General features: G+C 35.3%; 1 protein-coding gene across 1 annotated transcript in view; it reads right to left on the bottom strand.

Annotated features, from left to right (window-relative positions):
* CFAP47 (cilia and flagella associated protein 47) overlaps positions 1-21,648 on the bottom strand; it is a 467,323-nt gene that overhangs the window by 385,973 nt on the left and 59,702 nt on the right. Inside the window, exons 16-21 of the mRNA XM_003805971.5 lie at positions 12,435-12,565; positions 9,936-10,058; positions 8,558-8,689; positions 4,477-4,554; positions 1,425-1,569; positions 150-244 (exon numbers count right to left, since the gene is read on the bottom strand). Coding sequence (XP_003806019.4) covers positions 150-244; positions 1,425-1,569; positions 4,477-4,554; positions 8,558-8,689; positions 9,936-10,058; positions 12,435-12,565 — 704 coding nt within the window. The remainder of the gene's footprint in view (positions 1-149; positions 245-1,424; positions 1,570-4,476; positions 4,555-8,557; positions 8,690-9,935; positions 10,059-12,434; positions 12,566-21,648) is intronic.

The following is a 21,648-nucleotide window of genomic DNA, read 5'->3' as shown; positions in this document are numbered from 1 at the left end:
ATCGTTTTACTGAATTAAGGTATACCCAGGCATGCTTACAAGTCAGAAAGAAAAACCCTCCACAGATAGATCTTGGGTGATCTTTAATAGGTTATTGGTTCGGAATACCCATAACTGCAGTAATATGAGGAATAGAAAACTGAACTTACTTGTTTGGGAGAAAATGTTATGCTACATTCCAGAGATGTATTTTCCTCTAATTCCAAAGAATATATATAAGGAACTGCAGGATCTTTAAATTCTTCTGTAAGAGGTGAAAAAGTACATATATTCATAACAATCAAAAATCAATTTCTAAAATATTTGTGCAGGGCTATGTGAAGATGCTCAGTAAAGAATTGTTCTAAATACCAAGATTCTAATTAGCAAAATTGATATCTATACATGGAACAAATATACATTCAATTGGCAAAACAGTGACAGTAAACTCATTAAAAAATAACTCCAAAGTTCAAGAAGCATGTTATAGTCATACTCAGATGAATATAAATAGGAATAAAGGGCAAGGTCAAGTAATTAACTAAATCTTAGGTCCCAGAACAGCTAGGAGACCCCCTTTCCAGTGAAAATTGATCAGGGAAGAGTCAGATCTCCTTTGATGTCTCAAAGAGTCCGTAAGTAATACAAATGCATATCCATTACCTCACTGATATACTTACTTTTCACTTTTTGAGGATATGTAAGATGTCTTACTTATTTTTATGGACTCAAACGCTACTATCTTGCCTGTAATTGGGATTCAACAAATATTTAATGAATAATAAATGACTAAACCAATGATTAGGAAACCTTCTGTAAGAATCCAGATAGTAAATATTTTAAGCTTTGTGAGACATATAGTTCCTATCACAGCTTTTCAACTCTGCCAGTATAGCATAAAAGCAGCCATAAGCATTATACAAACAAATGGGTCTGTGCGTGTTCTAATAAAACCTTATTTATAAAAACAGGTGATGGCTCATATTTGGCTCATAGGTCTTATTTTAACAACCTATGGAGTAAACTTACAAAAATGCGTATTTTCTTTAAATCTAATTTAACATCAAGATATCTAATACATGAGTAAACATATAGAGATAGCTCCCCAAAGACATTTATCTAAAATTATTGAGCAATTAAAACAAGCGATTCATAATTTTATGTTCATTTAAGGCATATACTTATATATAACATACTTAGCATATTTAACACACTAATAAGAACGGTTACGTTTCATGTATTACCAAAGTGTTTTGATATTAATAATGATGTATTTCTACAAATAAAACCATGATGAGTTACAGAGTGTAAGAAAAACATGCAGTGGTCATTAAAAACATTTAAGAAGAACTTCCCTTGATTGAATTAGTTTTAGAAATTATACCACAGGGCAATTTAAAACTGTTTTCCTTTTACAATAATACCATTATATACAAAATATATACCTGATTTGTCTTTAAGATCCATTGAAAAATCCGGAAAGTCTTTTAGATTAAACTCCACTCTGGCACGTGTTATACCTTTGTTTTTTATTACAAATGGAATAATCTGGGTACCACCAATATAGGCGCCACTGAAATTAAATACATCCTAAAATTTAAAAAATAAAAATAATTAGAAAACAGAATAATAGTTTATGAAAATGTAAACTAAAACTTGCAATATTACATTTATCAAGGAAATTATTAACTACAAAGCAGAACCCTATAAAAATTTGTCACATTTTCCTTCCTCTCCCCCACCTCCTCTATGCCTCCTACATGTAATAAGTTAATAAATCCTATTAATTCTTCCCCTTTCTTCACCTCTTGTCCATATTGTAACTGTATGAAATTAGTAAATCATCACTTTTCATTTAGTTTCTAGCTTTTACTTTTCTCAAACTCTCCCCTTCATAATGAAGCCATATTTAAACTAATTAAGAATTTGATCATATCACTTCTTGTTTTAAAATTTGATGGTTTCTCACGATCTACAGGACCATGTCCAAGCTCATTAGCAGGGCTCATAAAGTTCACCATGGTCTTCTGCTGCCTCATGTTCCAGCTTCAACTAGCTCCACTCTATTAAGTGATAACTTAATATTTCAGCAAGCTGTATGACTTGGTATTTCCAACCAACACCTGATGCTTCACCCTTCTGTGTCTTCACCCTTTTGGTGCCCCTTCTATCAGGAAAGCCTTTCTGTAACTTGCAATTGCCTAATAAAATATTACACATCCTTCAAACCCCAGACGGATAAACCACAATTAATCATGCTGTGCTCAGGACCAACTCTGTTTCTTTTATTTACTTATATTATGATATCACGTAACTTATTTATGTATTTATTTACTTATCTGTCTCTTCTACTGGACCTTAGCGTGATTCATTTTTGTATCCCTAGCACCTATCCAACATCTACCTTAAATAAACAAGGAATGTTTATTAAGTGTATCTGAGCTGTAGCTCACACACAAGGCATGTGCTTATATCACAAAACTCTTTAGAATTCCTCCTTGTAGTAGAGTTACTAAAATACCATGGAGTTTCTTAGTGATAGAATTACATACAACATTTAAAGGAGATCGAGACAACAGCATCCTAATATTGAGGAGAATTCCGTATGAAAGTAGACTGGCTACTATTTGTTTCATTTAAAATGTCAACGCAGTTGTATATGTAAAATTTGTAAAATCCAAAATGGAAAATGAAAGTTTGATGTTTTGTATATGTAAAAATAATCACTCTTGTTATCCCATTCAAATGAGCATATATGCAAATGAGCATTGTATATGTGCTCATTTGAGTAAAATGTCCTAATTGTTATTAAGACACATAGTCAATGCCTTAGCCATTACTGTATAGTTAATAAATGTATAGCTAAAAATATCTAGTGATGTGTGAATATTATTTTTTAAAGTCAGCTATGTCTAAAATGCTATAAAATAAGGGAATATTGATAAAATATATTAAAGTCCTATAAATTATTCAGTTGTACCATAACATGCAAAGCATGCCCAAAATGACTTTAGGATGAGAAAAGAAAGAGATAAAAGACTCAATATTATCTAATATTTTTCAAGGAAGGATGCCATAGTAATGCAAAAAACACTGTGGATACTACAGAGTTTAACCTCCAGGAATCACCACAGCCTTGGACAAGCTAACTTAGTATTTGTCAGTCTACCTGGACTTATGCCTTCACCACTGAATAAAGAAAGGTTATAAAAGTATAAGTTAAAGCCATACACTGGAATTTTGGTGATGCCATTTAAATGCAGACTAGCAGTGAGCCCCCTACCTGAGGCAGCAAGCTGACCTCTTTATCATCAATTTCTGCTCAATTTAGCTCCACACCAGTATGGTGGTAGATGTTAACAGTACTAGTGGGAGAAAAAACAAAAGTACAAATAGCCCCAAAATAATATGACAACTGCTCTGATGGTGATGTTCCCAGGGTATAAGATTTCTGTAATACCTTATAAATGTCACAATGAGGGGGCCCTACTTTGAAGAATCAAGGAAAGTTTCTTTGAATAGGTAAGTCCAGATCTAAACACTAAAGCGCTGGCAAGAACAACAACAAAAAAGTGGTGTATGTGTTTGTCTGTGTGTGTGCACTCTATCAATTATAGAACAAAATTTTTTCAGGGTACATACAATAATGCAAAAATAAATGTGATTCTAGTTCAGAAAATGAAAATCAATACCACAGTGAGGTATCATTTTATACTCAATAGATTGGCAAAATTTAAATCTGACAATATAACTTGTAGAATAATAGAATTTGAAGCAATGGAAATTAGAGAGGACATTTTAGGAATAGTCTTGTGAAGTTAAACACACTCATAACTCTATGTCTCAATAACTCCATTCCTAGAGAACCTCTTGTATGTGTACCTCAGAAGATAAGCATATAAATGTTCACAGCTACAGTTTTTGTGTTTAAAAAAAACCCAGAAATACCTATTGGGATGAACAACTGAATGATCATGTAAATTATAGTATGTCTACACAAATAACTATTATGCAGTATGACAATGATTAACATACCATTACACCCAATTTAGGTGAATGTTGAAAACACAATATTTAAGTAAAAGTAACTCACCAAAGGCTACAAATAGTACATCTTTGTTATAAAGCTCAAAAACAAACAAACTAAATAATCAACAATGAAAGCATTCATATTCATATTTATGTGGTGTCATTTTAGGCAAGTGGTTATCTCTTATAAGGGACAGGACCATAATGAAGATGATTTTAATGGTACTGGTAGTGTTCTGATCCTTACATTCAGTGGTAAATTCTTAAACCTTCATTCAATATTCTGTTTCAACACTTATATTTATATGACATATATTAATTTTTATTAATTTTTAACTTTGTATATAGTAATTTTTAAAAATTATACATTGGAAAATATTTTTAACATAAATGGGCTAACTAGAAACACATAACAAACAAAAATCACCACACTCAGAGTTTCATCACACAAATAAGTAACATACTCACAGGATTGATTTCTACATCAGCAATTTCAGCAGATCCACCAATCCTAAGGTCTATAACATTCGCATGACGAATAGAAACCTTATTTAGGAGAAATAAAAACTTTGTAGAAACCACATTAAAATATAATCATAAGTTGCTGAAGTATTACCCGGCACTTATATAACTTTTTTCATTTAAATAATAGTAACATATTATAAATGCACAAGATTTTTTCTGGTAATTGTCATCACATTTCTTGTTTTGCAGAATTGATACTCCTAAGAAAAGTGAGTGTTTGACCCCTTAGAACCACCATAAATGTGATTAGCTGATGGTTTGTGAATTTGAACGCAGAGCTCTACCTATTTGACTAAACTTTATTGCCACTCCTTGCAGTACAATTTTTATTTATCTAATTTCAAAGCATTATTCAAAATTTTTAAAAAACAACAGGAGAATGGTTGCAGTATATATCTTCCCCTAGAAAGATACAAATATGCACAACAACCATAATAGTAATGAGACTAACTAAAAATTGCTGTGTATATGGGTCAAGTACAGTGAAATCCTTTTTAGTGCTCAGTATTCTATTAGATAACGACTGTTAATACTCCTAATTTTAAACTGAGGAAACTGACTCTTGCAGAGGCCAAGTATTTTGTCTTTTTCATGAGATCACAAACTTGAAAGCAGCAGCAGCTAAACTAAGGGCTGCCTGAACATTTTATTGCTTTCAAGAAAATTAAAATAGCAAATTAAGAATTTAGTTGTATAATTCCTACAAAATAAGAACTATAGAGTATCTGAGCATATAGTTGCTCAAGCAAAGTCTCAGAAGTGTAAACCTATAATTCCTTGGAAACCCTGTCTGTATAAGCACAGGAAAGAGTCAAGGTCTAGATTTAAATTTAAATGTATATTATATCTAAGAAAGCAAAGCGAGTGTATTTCACTCTTCCACAATCACTGATACTGTTTATATGCAAAGAAACCACAAAATACCATTTTTCAGAATTACTGGGGAAATCAATATGCCAGCTAGATAGCCTTATTAAAGTAGCTATACTCATAATGCTATATGATTGCCACATTTTATTCAGGGTATATAATACATAAAAAACATATTTGACTAAAATCAAAAGAAGCATAACTTAATGCTTCAGAGAAAATTACAAATTGATGTGTTCTTCATTAATAAACCCCATACACAAGTCCCAACTCCCTATGGCTGCCTTTTACTCACCTCCCTATCATTCCTTATTCATCCAAAACTCCTGGCTGTCATAGCTTATTCACCACCCTAGACCACTGGTCTCTTGACATTTTCATCTCTAGAGACTTAAACTACACCCTGGACAACATCACTCCTCATAAATGCACAACCTCTGAAACCATAAATTCATTCATCTGTCTCATTTTTACAACTCCCTCCCTCCCTTGCGTTCTCACTCATTTTCAGAGAGAACAGTTCCTGGATGTCACATATCGAAGAGACTTTCAAGCCTGTGATGTGTATGTAATATTCTCCCAATCAACCCCAATTCACCTTTCTCCTCTATATTTTCCTTTATTCAATTTCTTTCAACTTTTATCATTCCAACTTCTCAATTATATATTTGGTTCACTTACACACATCTGGACCCATAGAGCGACAGTAGAAACATTCTCTTTCATCTCTATGATGAATCGTTAGCCTTCAGACCAGTATATATATGTGGCTGCCTCTTTACTAGACATCTCTACAATCAAAAGATGCCTCCAATTCAAGCAAACATTTTCCTCTAACAGGGTGTTACTCACACTCTGATCTCTTTCTCTCTAAATGTTGCCACCATCTGCCTCACTCTTGACATACCCATTTTATTTACATGGGACCCCTTTTCAATCACCAATCCCCATGTATTTATCAGTTTCTCACCAGTTTCTCTTGCCTGGACCTCTTCACCAGACTAATAACTCTGCATTCCATCTTTCTGGTCCCAGCTTACTGCTCTACCACCAAAGTGATCTCTAAAAAATGCAAATCTCATTGTGAAATCCCCGTAGTTAAAACTCCTACCTCTTAAAATGAAGCCTGGATTTCTTAATGTTGATAAGGCCCTGTATGATCTAAAACTTACACGGGTCATATAAGTACATTTTTTCCCACTATCATCCATTTGGTAGTATAAGCTAGTCATGTTAATCTTTAAGTTTCTTATGTCTGCATTGCAGCTCTCTCTCTCACACAAGCCTTAACACATGCTAGCCTTGAATAACCTTTCCTCCTCTCCCCTTACACCCCACTACCATCCTTTTAATCTGGCTTATTCTTAACTTATTCTTAACTTCAGGTGTCTTTTAGATATACCTTCCCCTAGGGAGCTGTCTCTGATAATTTAAGACTGGGTTGTGTATCTCTCCTGTGTACTTCCTTAGCCTGCAACATTTCTTCATCACAATACTTATGATAGTGTATTCTAATTATTTATTGAGTTGTTTATATTACCCACCAGATTGTAGGCTCTTTGACATCAAAGACCCTGGTTATCTTGTTCATCATTGCATCCTTAACATTTACAAGAGATTAGTGCATAATGTGAATGTTGAATGAATGAATAAATGAGTCTCATTATACTATAATGTTAATAAAGGTAAGATTAGAAAAAAAACCCAGCATAATCCTCTAAAATATAGTGAGAATTAAGTTTAGTAAAACCTACATTTTTGGTGGCCATTTTTTTTATTTTTCCCAGATATTGTGTTTAAAAGTATTCTACCCAAGTCTCAGATAACATATCATAATATATAATTTATAAACATTTTCAACACATTTATTTATGAAAATAAGATATCATTCTTAAGTGATTTGTTCAAGGGTTGGGGAAATCAGTTTTTATTATATTAAGTTACCTATTATTTACTCATGTATTGTTATGGTCTATTCAGGGATAACATGTAAGATATACTTAAAGTTATTCATTTTGATCTGATAACAGTGTATGTATTATTTTTAATGTGAGTAAATACAAACAGTTGATCATAAGATTGACCAAGAACACTCTAGTCTTTGAGTTTTACAATTAAATTTTACACATACCTGTCTTACATATTTTATTTATCACTTAGAGAAGTGCCTAATATCAGGGTAATATTTTTCTTTCTTTCTTTTTTTTTTTTTTTTGAGACGGAGTCTCGCTCTGTTGCCCAGGCTGGAGTGCAGTGATGTGATCTCAGCTCACTGCAAGCTCCGCCTCCCAGGTTCATGCCATTCTCCTGCCTCAGCCTCCCGAGTAGCTGGGACTACAGGTGCCCACCACCACGCCCGGCTAATTTTTTGTATTTTTAGTAGAGATGGGGTTTCACCATGTTAGCCAAGATGGTCTCGATCTCCTGACCTTGTGATCCGCCTGCCTCAGCCTCCCAAAGTGCTGGGATTACAGGCGTGAGCCACCACACCTGGCCCAGGGTAATATTTTTCATTTACATAATTCCGAGAACATAAAGCAGTAAAACATTTTATGTGTGCTCTAAAATATAGATGTTAAAATCATATAGAAATTACATATAATTCATATTATTAAGACTATTTAGAATTAGCATTGCAAAATTGATTTTTTTTTCCTAATCTACCTAACTAATGCTTTGAAAAAAGCAACCCTCTTCTCTGTGGCTATCTAGGTTCATCAAAACTCAGAAATGACAACTATCATTTCAATTTCATAAGAAAGTGCCTCATATTGATGGAAGGTATCCATTTCAACTTAGTAGAAATTTCCATTACCAACTTCATCAAAAATATTTTCTGCAAATCCTCTCCAAGTTCTGCTATCCAATTTTTCATTAGATGATAAAGCTAAGTGCTTTTTTAAATCTCCAAAAACTCTACTTCTTTAAAGCTAACTTAATTTCTAGAAAAATAATATACTTTTTGAAAATTGCTCTTTAATGTCATAACTTTAAATCCCATTCCCAATAGAAGAAAGAATTAAAACAAGTTTTCTAATAATAAACATGTGTACTCCATTTTGTAGCATTATACCTACCATTATAGATAAGTTAAACAACCAACAAACCCACATAGACATATGTAAGGTGCAAAAACTCATATGTATGGACATACCTTTGCTCTTGTATCAAACTTTTCTGCCACAGTGGGTTTACAGGAGATATTGAGAACAGTTATTCCCCCAAATGGAACTATTCCTTGCGATGGAATAATATTAATGATAGGCAAAAGACTCTGACTACAAACCTGTAATTGAAAATTTGCAGAAATGATACATTATTCTTTAAAATTATAGTTTCAAAGCTTTCATAGGAAAGCTTCCATGCCACTACCTAGAGAGAAGATCTCCAGGCACAGGACATAAAATGATTTTGTAATAGTGTTTGAAAATACCAAAGGTACAAATAGTTTGGACTAAAACAAGAAACTGCAACCCTATCCAAGAAAACAGAACCTTTGGTAGTGACAACTTCCAATTCAAATAGGATGCTGAAGTTTATTATCTGGAGTGCTTTCAAGACAGCAAAATTTATAAAGATGATACTTCTGTTCGAGAAGATGACAACATTCTAGATACTACTTTTGAGAGTCTGTCTTTCCCTGATCCTAAAAACTCAAAATAATGTTAGTGAGGAGGTAGGATGATGAAGTAATCTCTTGTTTATTTCCTTGACAGAAAGCCTAATGTCTAAGATATCATTTTGATCTTCAGAAAACTTCTAAGTAACTTATCAATTATTTATTCTATGGATTTTCATAGGCCAATTTAAACCTATTTACCATGCTTTAAGCTAGCATAATTTAAAGGAAAAATGGCCAAGAGGTTTTTGGGACTAAAGGAACAAATAGACTATGTAGGTAAGAATTAATTCTAAAGAAGCAGAGTAGAAAAGATCATCCTCATTTTTCAGTTTTGCTAAAGACTTAATTTGGGCAGAAAAAAACACATTAATGTAAAGCTTGAATGGAAAATCTCAAATGCTAAACTCTATTACCATTACTGGGAGGGGAAGCCGGTCTTACTACATTTTTCAATTAAAAAAAAAAAATCACCACCTTGCTCCTCTTTCCATTTAAATCAGGAGCAACAACCATAAACATACTCTCTCCAGAATGGCCTTGATCTAGCTCCCAGGTGCTACCATCATGGCCCTGATTACAGACTGAAATGAAAAGGAAAATCATATAACTAAATATGGAGTGTAACATTAATTAATAATGTATATTTTAAAACATAAACATCTATTTTTTCAATAAAACCAAATAACAGAAAGAATAAAAGGGAAAAGAGAAGAAACAGAGAGGCTAAGGAAGGTAGTGAGAAAAATTGTTCTTACAAGAAATTAAGAGGACAAACTAGATGAACTATACTCAGGTAAATTTCATGTGAAGTATCTAAAAATTAGCAAAAGTGAAGAATAAAGTATTAACTTCACAGCATTATGACCATGTCATCTGATCCAAATAAGAAATTACCAACATCCTATGTTACCTTGAAATAAGCATGGTTTTGTCCTACATTTTGAAGAATGGCTTTCCTCCAAGTTGTTAAACCTTGAGGGCAATTACTAAAGAGTATCCTTGGCTGCAAAAGTAAAACCTTGGTGCGACCAAGCTAATAATGAGAGGAGGAAAGAAAAAACACAATTGAATTAATGGTAAATAAAATACTTTGTTTAATTGTTTTGGTCACAAAAATAAAGTATTCTAATTTTAAATATATATTAACCAAAGATATAAATACTAAAAGAAAATAAAAATTATAATACTCCTATATTCTTTATTCAGTATGTTCTAACATGCAAAATAAATCACAAATCAGGACTTTATATGCTAGTTTTGATGAAAAAGTACCCAAGGTATAATAATTTTATTTTCCAAAATTTAAACTAAATCTGTGATAATCTAGTTAAGATGGGGTAATAACATCACAGGAGATATTTTATTTAGATATTTTGGCTGTAATAGTAACTAAATATTTAGATATTTAGAATTTAGATATTTAGATATTTTTAGGTAAAATATCTAGATACTGGTGGTAATCATAAATAATGGGGATAATAGTAATAATAATATTATTGTGTACCCAGTATTAACCAGATATATGATTAATTTTTACTTACATTTCCACTATGGTCTACTAGTCCAGAAAGTGCTCAGAGGGAAGCTAGACTATGCTTATGTTATCCATCTTTAAATACACAGAGCCTATATGGGGCCTAGTACAGTGTAGGGGCTCAATAAATAAATGTTAAATGAATGAATGGATGGTACTATCACATTTTACAGTGGAAGAAACCAAAATTTCGGGTGATTAAGTATTTTGTCTAAGTCATACAATGATTACATAACATTCACCAGCTCCACAAAACATGTATAAATATATTTCAACAAACATATGCAGTTTTTAATGTGTCAATCTTGTGTGGTCTCTTTACAGCTGAAAAAACTCCTAACTATGAACAAGGAAGTAAAGTCAATTCTCCTCATGGGGAAAGAAGAGAAGGTAATGAAGCTATAAAAAATACATTTTTCACTTTAAGCCATGACACAATTTTTTTCAGCTTCATAGTGACTTTTAAAATAAAAAGTGTTACCAGATTTTGTGGAGTGCTTAAGAGAAAGGAAAATGAATGGAATATTTAAAATATACTCCCAAACTAGGTAAGGCAAGAGGAATAAGATAATTCTATTAAGAAAGTAGACCCATGACTAAGAATTGTGTAGATTAATCACTGAAAGGGATCTTAGACAGTATCTAAACAACTATGTACAAGGTGTTACCATGTGCAGTGCAAAAGGAAAGAGTTGAAGGCTCACCTAAGTATGGAAAAGAAGGTGTCAAATGAAATTATTCAGGCATGTTTCTACTAGAAGTCTACTCATGGGGCTTAACATACTGATAATGAGCACTTTGCTTATCGAAAAATGGGGATTCACAGAATTACTTAAGGTCAGGACTCCCCCTCCTCATCTCACACAAAGCACCTCACAGAACTAGTGCAACATAGACTGATTTTTGGAAATGTTGGTATCATCCACCTCTTCGATTTTTCAGGAAAGCAAGCAGTAGCCAAAGGGGAACTAGAATCCAAGTTTTCCAACTTCTCATTATGTGTTCTTTATATCAGACCCTATTGTCTTCACGTATGAAATATTATTTGTTATTGTCATAGGTTTTAATATACTCTATAATTACATTTATTTGAAGAATATTATCCAGGCAATTGGAATAATAAATTTTCAAACAAAACTAACAGAAGAGTAAACAGACCAATCAGGCCTTCATATATGAATGACAAACAAATGAATATTTTATTTAATCACTTCATGTTTCTCCACATACACATATACATATGCATGTTATACTTCAATAGAAAGTTTTTAAAAAATAAAACTAATTTACACATAATGAAAAGCAGTAGGACCCAGCTTATTTTAGGCTTAGAAGAAAAACCATACTGAGTTCTGTCACTTGCCATCACTAAAAGTAGATGAATTTCTCATCTCTTGAGGCTAAAAACTCCTCCACAGCTGAAATATGTAAGAGTATCATCATGTCCTAGAAATATAGATGGGGTTTAGTAAAAGAGCATTTGGCTTCTTTAATATTTCTAAGAACATTGAGTGGGAAATTTGGTACACATGTAAAATCATGCTTGGTGATTGAGTCATGAATTTAAGGCCCTCTGGACTATATCAGAAAAAGGTTAAAATTGCATATTACAGCTTTCCCTCTACTCACATTTTTAATCCATCAAGTATATTCTCTGAAAATACTTTTTGTGTCTCTTAATAAAATAATTTCATTTCAATGGCTCCCATGATGATATTACATATTTATAGAGGCTCTAACAAAAAAACTAGTACTGTTGCATGAAAGTCTTGGGTTTTACAGTTAATTCTAGATATAGGTAACTATATACACCAGTGTATACCCAACCAATTCATAGCCCTCAAAACAAAAACCATGTTCAAGGAAAATAATTACATGTGCAACACATTTTAGCTTCAACACGTTTCCTTGAAAGACATGAAGAATAAATTCTCCTTCTTCTGGAGAACTGAAGCCCTGCTGCCAAGTTACTTCACATTCCAGTGAGGAATATGCTTCAACAGTGCCTACAGAAAATGTAGAGAGAGAATAAGACATTTTCCACATTTTAATTGTATTTCTTTTTGTTAATATCCAAAATAAGAGTTAAGGTAAAAATGTGATTGCATTAAATAAACTATTAAAATTAAACTCCAAAAACAGAAAAATGCTAAGTGAGATATTATCAAATGAGTATTGACCTATAGGGTTTGATTAAAATAGAAAATGCCTGCCTTATTTTTCAATGTTAATAGGCAAATAAAATATATGAAAAAATATGCCAATATTTGGAAAACAATAGAAAATTTAACAATGAAGCAAACACTCTATGATTAGAGATAAATTTACATATAGACAGTAGAAAATCATTTGTGGTTCCTAACCAAATTGCCCACACCACATGTTTTCTGACATTCTGGAATACTTGTCAGCATCATTCATTCAGCTTTCAGAAGGAAGAATTATCATTACCACAGAAGTTTTTTGAAATACATACATCCCTAGAGATGTAGCTTCTGATTTAGCTATCGGTAATTAACACATTGCTATAATTCAAATACATTGAGAACTCATGTGGTATCAGGTACATTTGGAGTGAGCTGTTTTATCTGTTTAGATTCATCATTTCCTTTGGAGAAAGGAAAATATTACTTAATGGAAACAATAACTTAGATGTTCTTCCTTCGGAAAGGCAGAAGCCCCTGAGATTCAAAGGCACAGGATACTGAATGAAAGAAATCAATTACCATCACAAGAAAACTTTGCCTTGGATCAGGTTGACTGTCATGGAATGGAAGTTTTCTAAATCTTAAAAACTATATACTGCCTAGCTCCCTCTTAGTTTTGCAGTGGCCATATAGGGAGATAACAACATATGTATGGGGAGTAACATAGTGCATGATGCCCGGAAAGCACCTAATATCAGATATTTTTAATACTCTTGAATGCCAACACTCTGTTAGGCACATTAATTTATAAAAAGAAGAGAACTGGTTATGGAAGTGCCATCAGCTTAATCAGGGTCCATCAAGATTACATTTGAATGTAAATAACAAAAAGTCCTGCTTCAGTGGATTAGGTAGGTAAGAGTTTATCTTATGCAATTAAAATCCCAAGGATAGGTATTCCAGATCTGTCTTAATAGGTTGACAATGCCTTCAAAGACCAGTGAGCTCCTGCTAGCTTCCCATATTAACATTCCTTACCATGTGGCCTTCCTCAATGTAAAAAGGTATCATATATCATGGTGGTTAAAAGAGCACAAATTTGAATTCCCAGGCAAGATGGCCGAATAGGAACAGCTCTGGTCTGTAGCTCCCAGCGAGATCAATGGAGAAGGTGGGTGATTTCTGCATTCCCAACTGAGGTACCCAGTTCATCTCACTGGGACTGGTTAGACAGTGGGTGCAGCCCACAGAAGGCAAGCCGAAGCAGGGTGGGGTGTCACCTCACCCGGGAAGCACAAGTGGTCGGGAAACTCCCTCCCCTAGCCAAGGGAAGCCGTGATGGACCTTGCCGTGAGGGATGGTGCATTCCAGCCCAGACACTACACTTTCCCCATGGTATTCACAACCCACAGACCAGGAGATTCCCTCAGGTGCCTATGCCACCAGAGCCCTAGGTTTCAAGCACAAAACTGGGTGGCCATTTGGGCAGACGCCAAGCTAGCTGCAGGAGTTTTTTTCATACCCCAGTGGTACCTGGAATGCCAGTGAGACAGAAGGGTTTACTCCCCTGGAAAGGGGCTGACGCCAGGGAGCCAAGTGGTCTCACTCAGCGGATCCCACCCCCACAGAGCCCAGCAAGCTAAGATCCATTGGCTTGAAATTCTCACTGCCAGCACAGCAGTATGAAGTCGACCTGGGACACTGGATCTTAGTAGGGGGAGGGGCGTCTGCCATTACTGAGGCTTGAGGAGGCTGTTTTCCCCTCACAGTGTAAAATAAGCCTCCAGAAAGTTTAGACTGGGCAGAGCTCACAGCAGCACTGCAAAGCTGCTGTAGCTGGACTGCCTCTCTAGATTCTTCCTCTCCGGGCCGAGCATCTCTGAAGGAAATGCAGCAGCCCCAGTCAGGGGCTTATAGATAAAATTCCCATCTCCCTGGGACAGAGCACCTGGGGAAAGAGGCAGCTGTGGGCACAGCTTCAGCAGACTTAAACTTTCCTGCCTGCCGGCTCTGAAGAGAGCAGCAGATCTCTCAGCACAGTGCTCAAGCTCTGCTAAGGGACAGACTGCCTCCTCAAGTGGGTCTCTGACCCTCGTGCCTGCTGACTGGAAGACACCTCCCAGCAGGGGTCAACAGACACCTCATGCGGGAGGGCTTAGGCTGGCTTCTGGCGGGTGCCCCTCTGGGACAAAGCTGCCAGAGGAAGGAGCAGGCAGCAATTTTGCTGTTCTGCAGCCTCCGCTGGTGATACCCAGGCAAACAGGGTCTGGAGTGGACCCCCAGCAAACTCCAGCAGACCTGCAGAAGAGGGGCCTAACTGTTAGAAGGAAAACTAACAAACAGAAAGCAATAGCACCAAAATCAACAAAAAGGACGTCCACACAAAAACTCCATCCAAAGGTCACCAATGGCAAAAACCAAAGGTACATAAATCCACGAAGATGAGAAAAAATCAGTGCAAAAATGCTGAAAATTTCAAAAACCAGAATGCCTCTTCTCCTCCAAAGGATCACAACTCCTCGCCGGCAAGGGAACAAAACTGGATGGAGAATGAGTTTGACCAATTGACAGAAGTAGGCTTCAGAAGGTGGATAATAACAAACTCCTCTGAGCTAAAGGAGCATGTTCTAACACAATGCAAGGAAGCTAAGAACCTTGATAAAAGGTTAGAGGAACTGTTAACTAGAATAACCAGTTTAGAGAAGAATATAAATGACCTGATGGAGCTGAAAAACACAGCACGAGAACTTTGTGAAGCATACACAAGTACCAACAGCCCAATCCATCAAGCAGAAGAAAGGATATCAGAGTTTGAAGATCAACTTAATAAAATAAAGTACGAACACAAGATTAGAGAAAAAAGAATGAAAAGGAACGAACAAAGCCTCCAAGAAATATGGGACTATGTGAAAAGACCAAACCTACATTTGATTGGTGTACCTGAAAGCGACGGGGAGAATGGAACCAAGTTGGAAAACACACTTCAGGATGTTATCCAGGAGAACTTCCCCAACCTAGCAAGACAGGCCAACATTCAAATTCAGGAAATACAAAGAACACCACAAAGATACTCCTCAAGAAGAGCAACCCCAAAAGAGCACAAATTCTAAGGTCTTCCTAGTTCAAATTTCAGAACTGGCACTTACTACCTGAGACCATGGGCAATTTCCTTAATTGCTCTGTAGCTCAGTTTAATTACATGTAAAATGGAGATAACAATTCTATTTAACTGAGAGAATCACATTGTGGGGATTAAATAAGCTAATGATGGCAGGGAGAGCCGCTTAGGAGGAAGGGGCAGGACTCCAGGCTGTGTAGAGCCCCGAGGGTTTGGCATGGGAACTGCCACAGTTGAGCACAACTTGGGATCCCCACACTCCAAGGCCTACAGTGATCCTCTAGAATAATTTAGCCTTTGGGGAACTATTAGACTTGGGCAGAGCAGGGCTGTCTTGCTCATAGGACAGGACTAGTCTGATCTGAGCAACTTCCTGTCTACTGTCATTTCCAGTAGCCCTAGTCTGGCCATGCCTGCTTGCACCACAGCCTTGGATGCCCAACCAGGGTGCTTCCTGGGGGCCCTTATCATAGCTCCTTCACTGTCAGACTGTGCCTGACCATCAAGGAACTATAGCAGACCAGCTTCCACTGAAATGTACCAGCCCACCTGCACTCTCCCCCCCATCACAGCCTTCCCCTGCCACTTTGCTGGCATGTACTCACCCACAACTTGTTCCACTGCTTTGCCAGGACATGTGTGCAGGCAGATCTCCCCTCTCCTCCCCTGCTGGCATTAGTGTCCATGTGCACCCCACTACACCACCACTGCTAGTACAAGTGCATCCCACCACCCTGGCCCCGATGAGGTGCTTTTGACAGCACCCCCAATAGGAATGTTGTGGCCAGCAGACCAGGAACACCTCAGTCCCTCCAGCACGGATGTTCCTAATCTTGAGGGGCCAGAGAACAAACCTGGGGCCCACTACCAGCTCCCAGAGTTACAGCACACAGCCCAGGAGTGCTGAGATAAGCCTTTGTATATGTACCCAAAACAGGAGCACCCAGATTTATAAAACAGGTTCTTTGAGACCTACAAAGAGACTTAGATAAACAAACTAATAATGGGAGACATCAACATCCCACTGACATTATCAGACAGACCACTGAGGCAGAAAACTAACAAAGATATTCAGGACCTAAACTCAAAAACCTAACCAAATGGACCTAACAGACATATACAGAACTCTCCACTCCCAAACATCAGAGTATACATTCCTCTCATCTGCACATGGCATATACTCTAAAACTGACCATACAATTGGCCATAGAAAAATTATCAGTAAATTAAAACAAAATCAAACAAAACACCATCAGACCACAGCACAATAAAAATAGAAATCAACACTAAGAAGGTTGCTCAAAACCATATAATTAAACGGAAATTAAACAACCTGCTCCTGAATGACTTTTGGGTAAAAAATGAAATTAAGGAGAAATCAAAAATTTCTTTATAACTAATGAGAAAAAAATACAACATAGCAGACTCTCTAGGACACAGCTAATACAGTATTAAGCAGAAATTTTATAGTGCTAAACACCCACATTGAAAACTTAGAAAGGTCTCAAATTAACAACCAAACATCACAACTAGAGGAACTAGAAAAACAGCAAACCAACCCCAAAGCTAACAGAAGACCAGAAATAACCAAAATCACAGCTGAAGTGAATGAAACTGAGACATGGAAAACCATACAAAATATAAACAAATCCATGAACTGGTTATTTGAAGAAATAAATAAGATTGATGGACCATTAGCTAGAGTAAGAAAGAAAAAAAGAGAAGATCCAAACAGATGCAATCTGAAATGATAAAGGGGACATTAACACATACCCCACAGAAATACAAAAAAAAACTTATATTACAAACACTTCTGTACACAAAAATAGAAGGCCTACAAGAAATAGATAAATTCCTGGAAACATACAACATCCCATTATTGAACCAGAAAGAAAGTGAAACCCTGAACAGATCAGTATTGAGTTCTGAAATTTAATCAGTAGTAGAAACCCTACCAACCAGAAAAAGCCCAGAACCAAAAAGATTTACAGCCAAATTCTACCAGATGTATAAAAGAGAGCTGGCACCATTCTTACTGAAACTATTCCAAAAAATTGAGGGGGAGTGACTCCTCCCTAACTCATTCAACAAGGTCAGGATCATTCTAATACCAAAACCTGGCAGAAATACAACAAAAAAGAAAACTTCAGGCCAATATCCTTGATGGACATAAATGCAAAGATTCTTAGCAAATTACTAGCAAGCCATATCCAACAGCACATCAGAAAGCTAATCCACCATGTTCAAGTAGGCTTTATCCCAAGAGACACAGGTTGGTTCAACATACACAAATCAATAAATGTGATCCATCACATAAATAGAACTAACAATATAAAACACATAATAATCTCAATAGATGCAGAAAAGGCTTTCAATATAATTCCACATCCCTTCATGTTTAAAAGCCCTCAATAAACTAGGCATTGAAGAAACACATCTCAAAATAATAAGATCAAAATAATAAGAGCCATCTATGATAAACCCACAGCCAACATCATGCTGAACAGGAAAGAGCTGGAAGTATTTATCTTTAAAATTAGATCAAAACAAGAATTTCTATTCCCATGACTTCTATTCAGTGTAGTGCTAGAAGTCCTAGCCAGAGCAATCAAGCAAGAGAAATAAATAAAAGACATCCAAATAGGAAGAGATAAAGTCAAACTATCTCTGTTTTTAGATGATATGATTCTATACCTAGAAAGCCCCATAGTCTCTGCCCAAATACACCTAGATTGGATAAACAACTTCAGCAAAGCTTCAGGATCCACAATCAATGTATAAAAATCAGTAGCTTTTCTATACAACAACAATGTCTAAGCTGAGAGTCAAATCAGGAACGTGATCCCATTCACAATAGCCTCAAAAGGAATAAAACACCTGGAAATACAGTTAACCAGGGAGGTGAAAGATCTCCACAATGAGAATTACAAAACGTTAGTGAAGGAAATCAATGATGACACAAACAAATAGAAAAATATTCTGTGCTCATGAATTGAAAGAATCAATACTGTTAAAATGACCAAAGCAATGTACAGATTCAATGCTATTCCTATCACACTACCACTGACATTCTTCACAGAATTAGAATACTATTTTAAAATTCATATGGAACCATAAAAAGAGCCCAAATAGCCAAGACAATCCTAACAAAAAAGAACAAACTTGGAGGCATCACATTATCCAACTTCAAACTATACTACAAGAATACAGTAATGAAGACAGCTTGGTACTGGTAGAAAAACAGACACATAGACCAATGGAACAGACTAGAGAGTCCAGAAATAAAGCCACACATCTACACTGATCTGATCTTTGACAAAATTGACAAAGACAAGCAATAGGGAAAGGACTCCCTATTCAACAAATAGTGCTAGGATAATTGGCTAGCCATATGCAGAAAATTGAAGTTAGACCCTTTCCTTACACAACATACAAAAATCAACTCAAGATGCCTTACAGATTAAAATGTAAAGCCTAAAACTAAAAATCCTGGAAAATAACCTAAGGAATAGCATTCTGGAGATAAGCCCTGGCAAAGATTTCATGATGAAGACAGCAAAAGCAATTGCAACAAAAACGAAAATTGACAAATGAGACCTAATTAAACTAAAGAGCTTCTATACAGCAAAATTAACTATCAACAGAGTAAAAATACAACCTACAGAATGGGAAAATATATTTTCAAACTACGTATCTGACAAAAGTCTAATATTAAAAAATGGGCAAAGGATATGAACAGACATTTCTCAAAATAAGACATTCATGCAGCCAACAAGCATATAAAAATTCTCAACATCACTAATCATTAGAGAAATGTTAATCAAAACCATGATGAGATACCATCTCACACCAGTCAGAATGGCTACTACTAAAAAGTCAAATAATAACCAATGCTGTTGAGGTTACAAAGAAAACAGAACACTTATGCACTGCTGGTTTGAGTTTAAATTAGTTCAGCCACTGTGGAAACCAGTTTGGTATTTCTCCAATAATTTAAAAAAGAAATACCATTTGACCCAGCAATCCCATTATTGGGTATGTAGCCAAAGGAATATACATCATTCTACCATAATGACACACGCATGTGTCTGTCACTATTAACCATAGCAAACACATGAAATCAACCTAAACACCCATCAACACTAGACTGGATAAAGAAAATGTGGTACATATATACCATGGACTACTACACAGCCATAAAAAAGAATGTGATCATGGCCTTTGCAGCAACCTTGATTGTAGCTGGAAGCCATTATCCTAAGCAAACTGATGCAGAAACAGAAAATCAATACTACATGTTCTCATTTATAACTAGGAGCTAAACATAGAATACACATGGACACAAAGAAGGGGACAACAGACTTTGCGTACTACTTGAGGATGGAGGTTGGGAGGAGGGTGAGGATTGAAAACTTGTTGGGTACTACGCTTATTAACTGAGTGTCAATCTGTACATCAAATCCATGTGACAGGCGGATTTTCCTATGTAACAAACCTGCACATGTACCCCTGAACCTAAAATAAAAGTTTTTAAAAATGTATATTTTGTCTAATTGTTATATCATCACTCCAGCTTTCTTATGTTTCCTGTTTGCAAGTTTTTTATCCTCTTACTTTTATCCTGTTTCTCTGGATTTAAGCTACTTTTGTAGATTGTTTGTGGTAGATATTTCAGTTTTTGCTGTTGTTTTAATATCTAGTAGACAGTCCTTGCCTTTTTATTTGATACTTGTTTAATGCTTTCATATTTAGTGCTAGAATTGACATATTTGAATTTATATCTGCTCTTTTATATTTTGTTTTATGTTTGGCTCATGTATTTTTATTCTTTATTCCACCTTTACTATGTTCTTTGGTACTAAGTGAATATTTTCCACTGACATTTTAATTTGTGTAATTATTTCCTCCTTTATGCTGTTTGTAGAACTGTTACTCTTACATAACTTTATTCCCCTTTTCCTCCTTTGTGTGGTACTAATGTTATATTTATTGTATATTTATGTTACAATCTCAACAATATATTTTTATAGCTATTTCTTTATGTAATTTTGTTTTAAATAAGCTGGAAAGACAAAGAGAGCAATTTCATATATATATATATAAAATCACAAACATATATATACACATATATGTTTGTGATATTAAACGTATTATTGTCCAAATAAATAAGTATGATAATACATGTAAAAAATACTTGGGGAAACAGTTTCAAGTACATAGGAGGAGGGTGAAGCTAAAGAAAATTTATGTCCATAGCAAAAGATGTTTGCGGAAGAGTTTTTTCAGATGAGAACATTGTTGCCCTAAACAAAATGAGGGTCCTGTTGGGAAGAGGAACCAACATCAGATATGGATTTAGCAACGCCTGCCAAAATAAGAGACATATAAAAACAAATAATTGTTGATGACATAACAAATGCATAATAGGAACAGAAATAAAGGGTAAAAATAAATAAATTAGCCAAAAAGCTAGAGGAAACTTCATTATATGGAGGTGGCATGTGAATTGTGACATGAAAGATGATCAGGAATTCTGCAGAAAGATAAATCCTGGGGAATATGTAAAAGTCAGGTTACGGAACAGCTTTTTCCTGTTCTTTGGGGTTTGGGGAAGATTGTGATGGGAAGTAATTTCTGCAAAGAAGATTCAGTCCTATAAATAAAGCCATCTTAGTGCCCTGAGAAGAGTTGAAAGCAGTGAAAGAATTATACATCCATATAGACAGGTCAGCTTGAGAAGAATTTTCTCTCTCCAATGAGCACAGTTATATATTTTTTCTTCAGGAATATTAAGTATATCAGGGGTATGGGAAAGAAACTGGAT

Source organism: Pan paniscus, chromosome X (assembly GCF_029289425.2).
Source record: "Pan paniscus chromosome X, NHGRI_mPanPan1-v2.0_pri, whole genome shotgun sequence".
NCBI classification, from domain to species: domain Eukaryota; kingdom Metazoa; phylum Chordata; class Mammalia; order Primates; family Hominidae; genus Pan; species Pan paniscus.
This window is presented reverse-complemented; position numbering and strand designations above follow the sequence as displayed.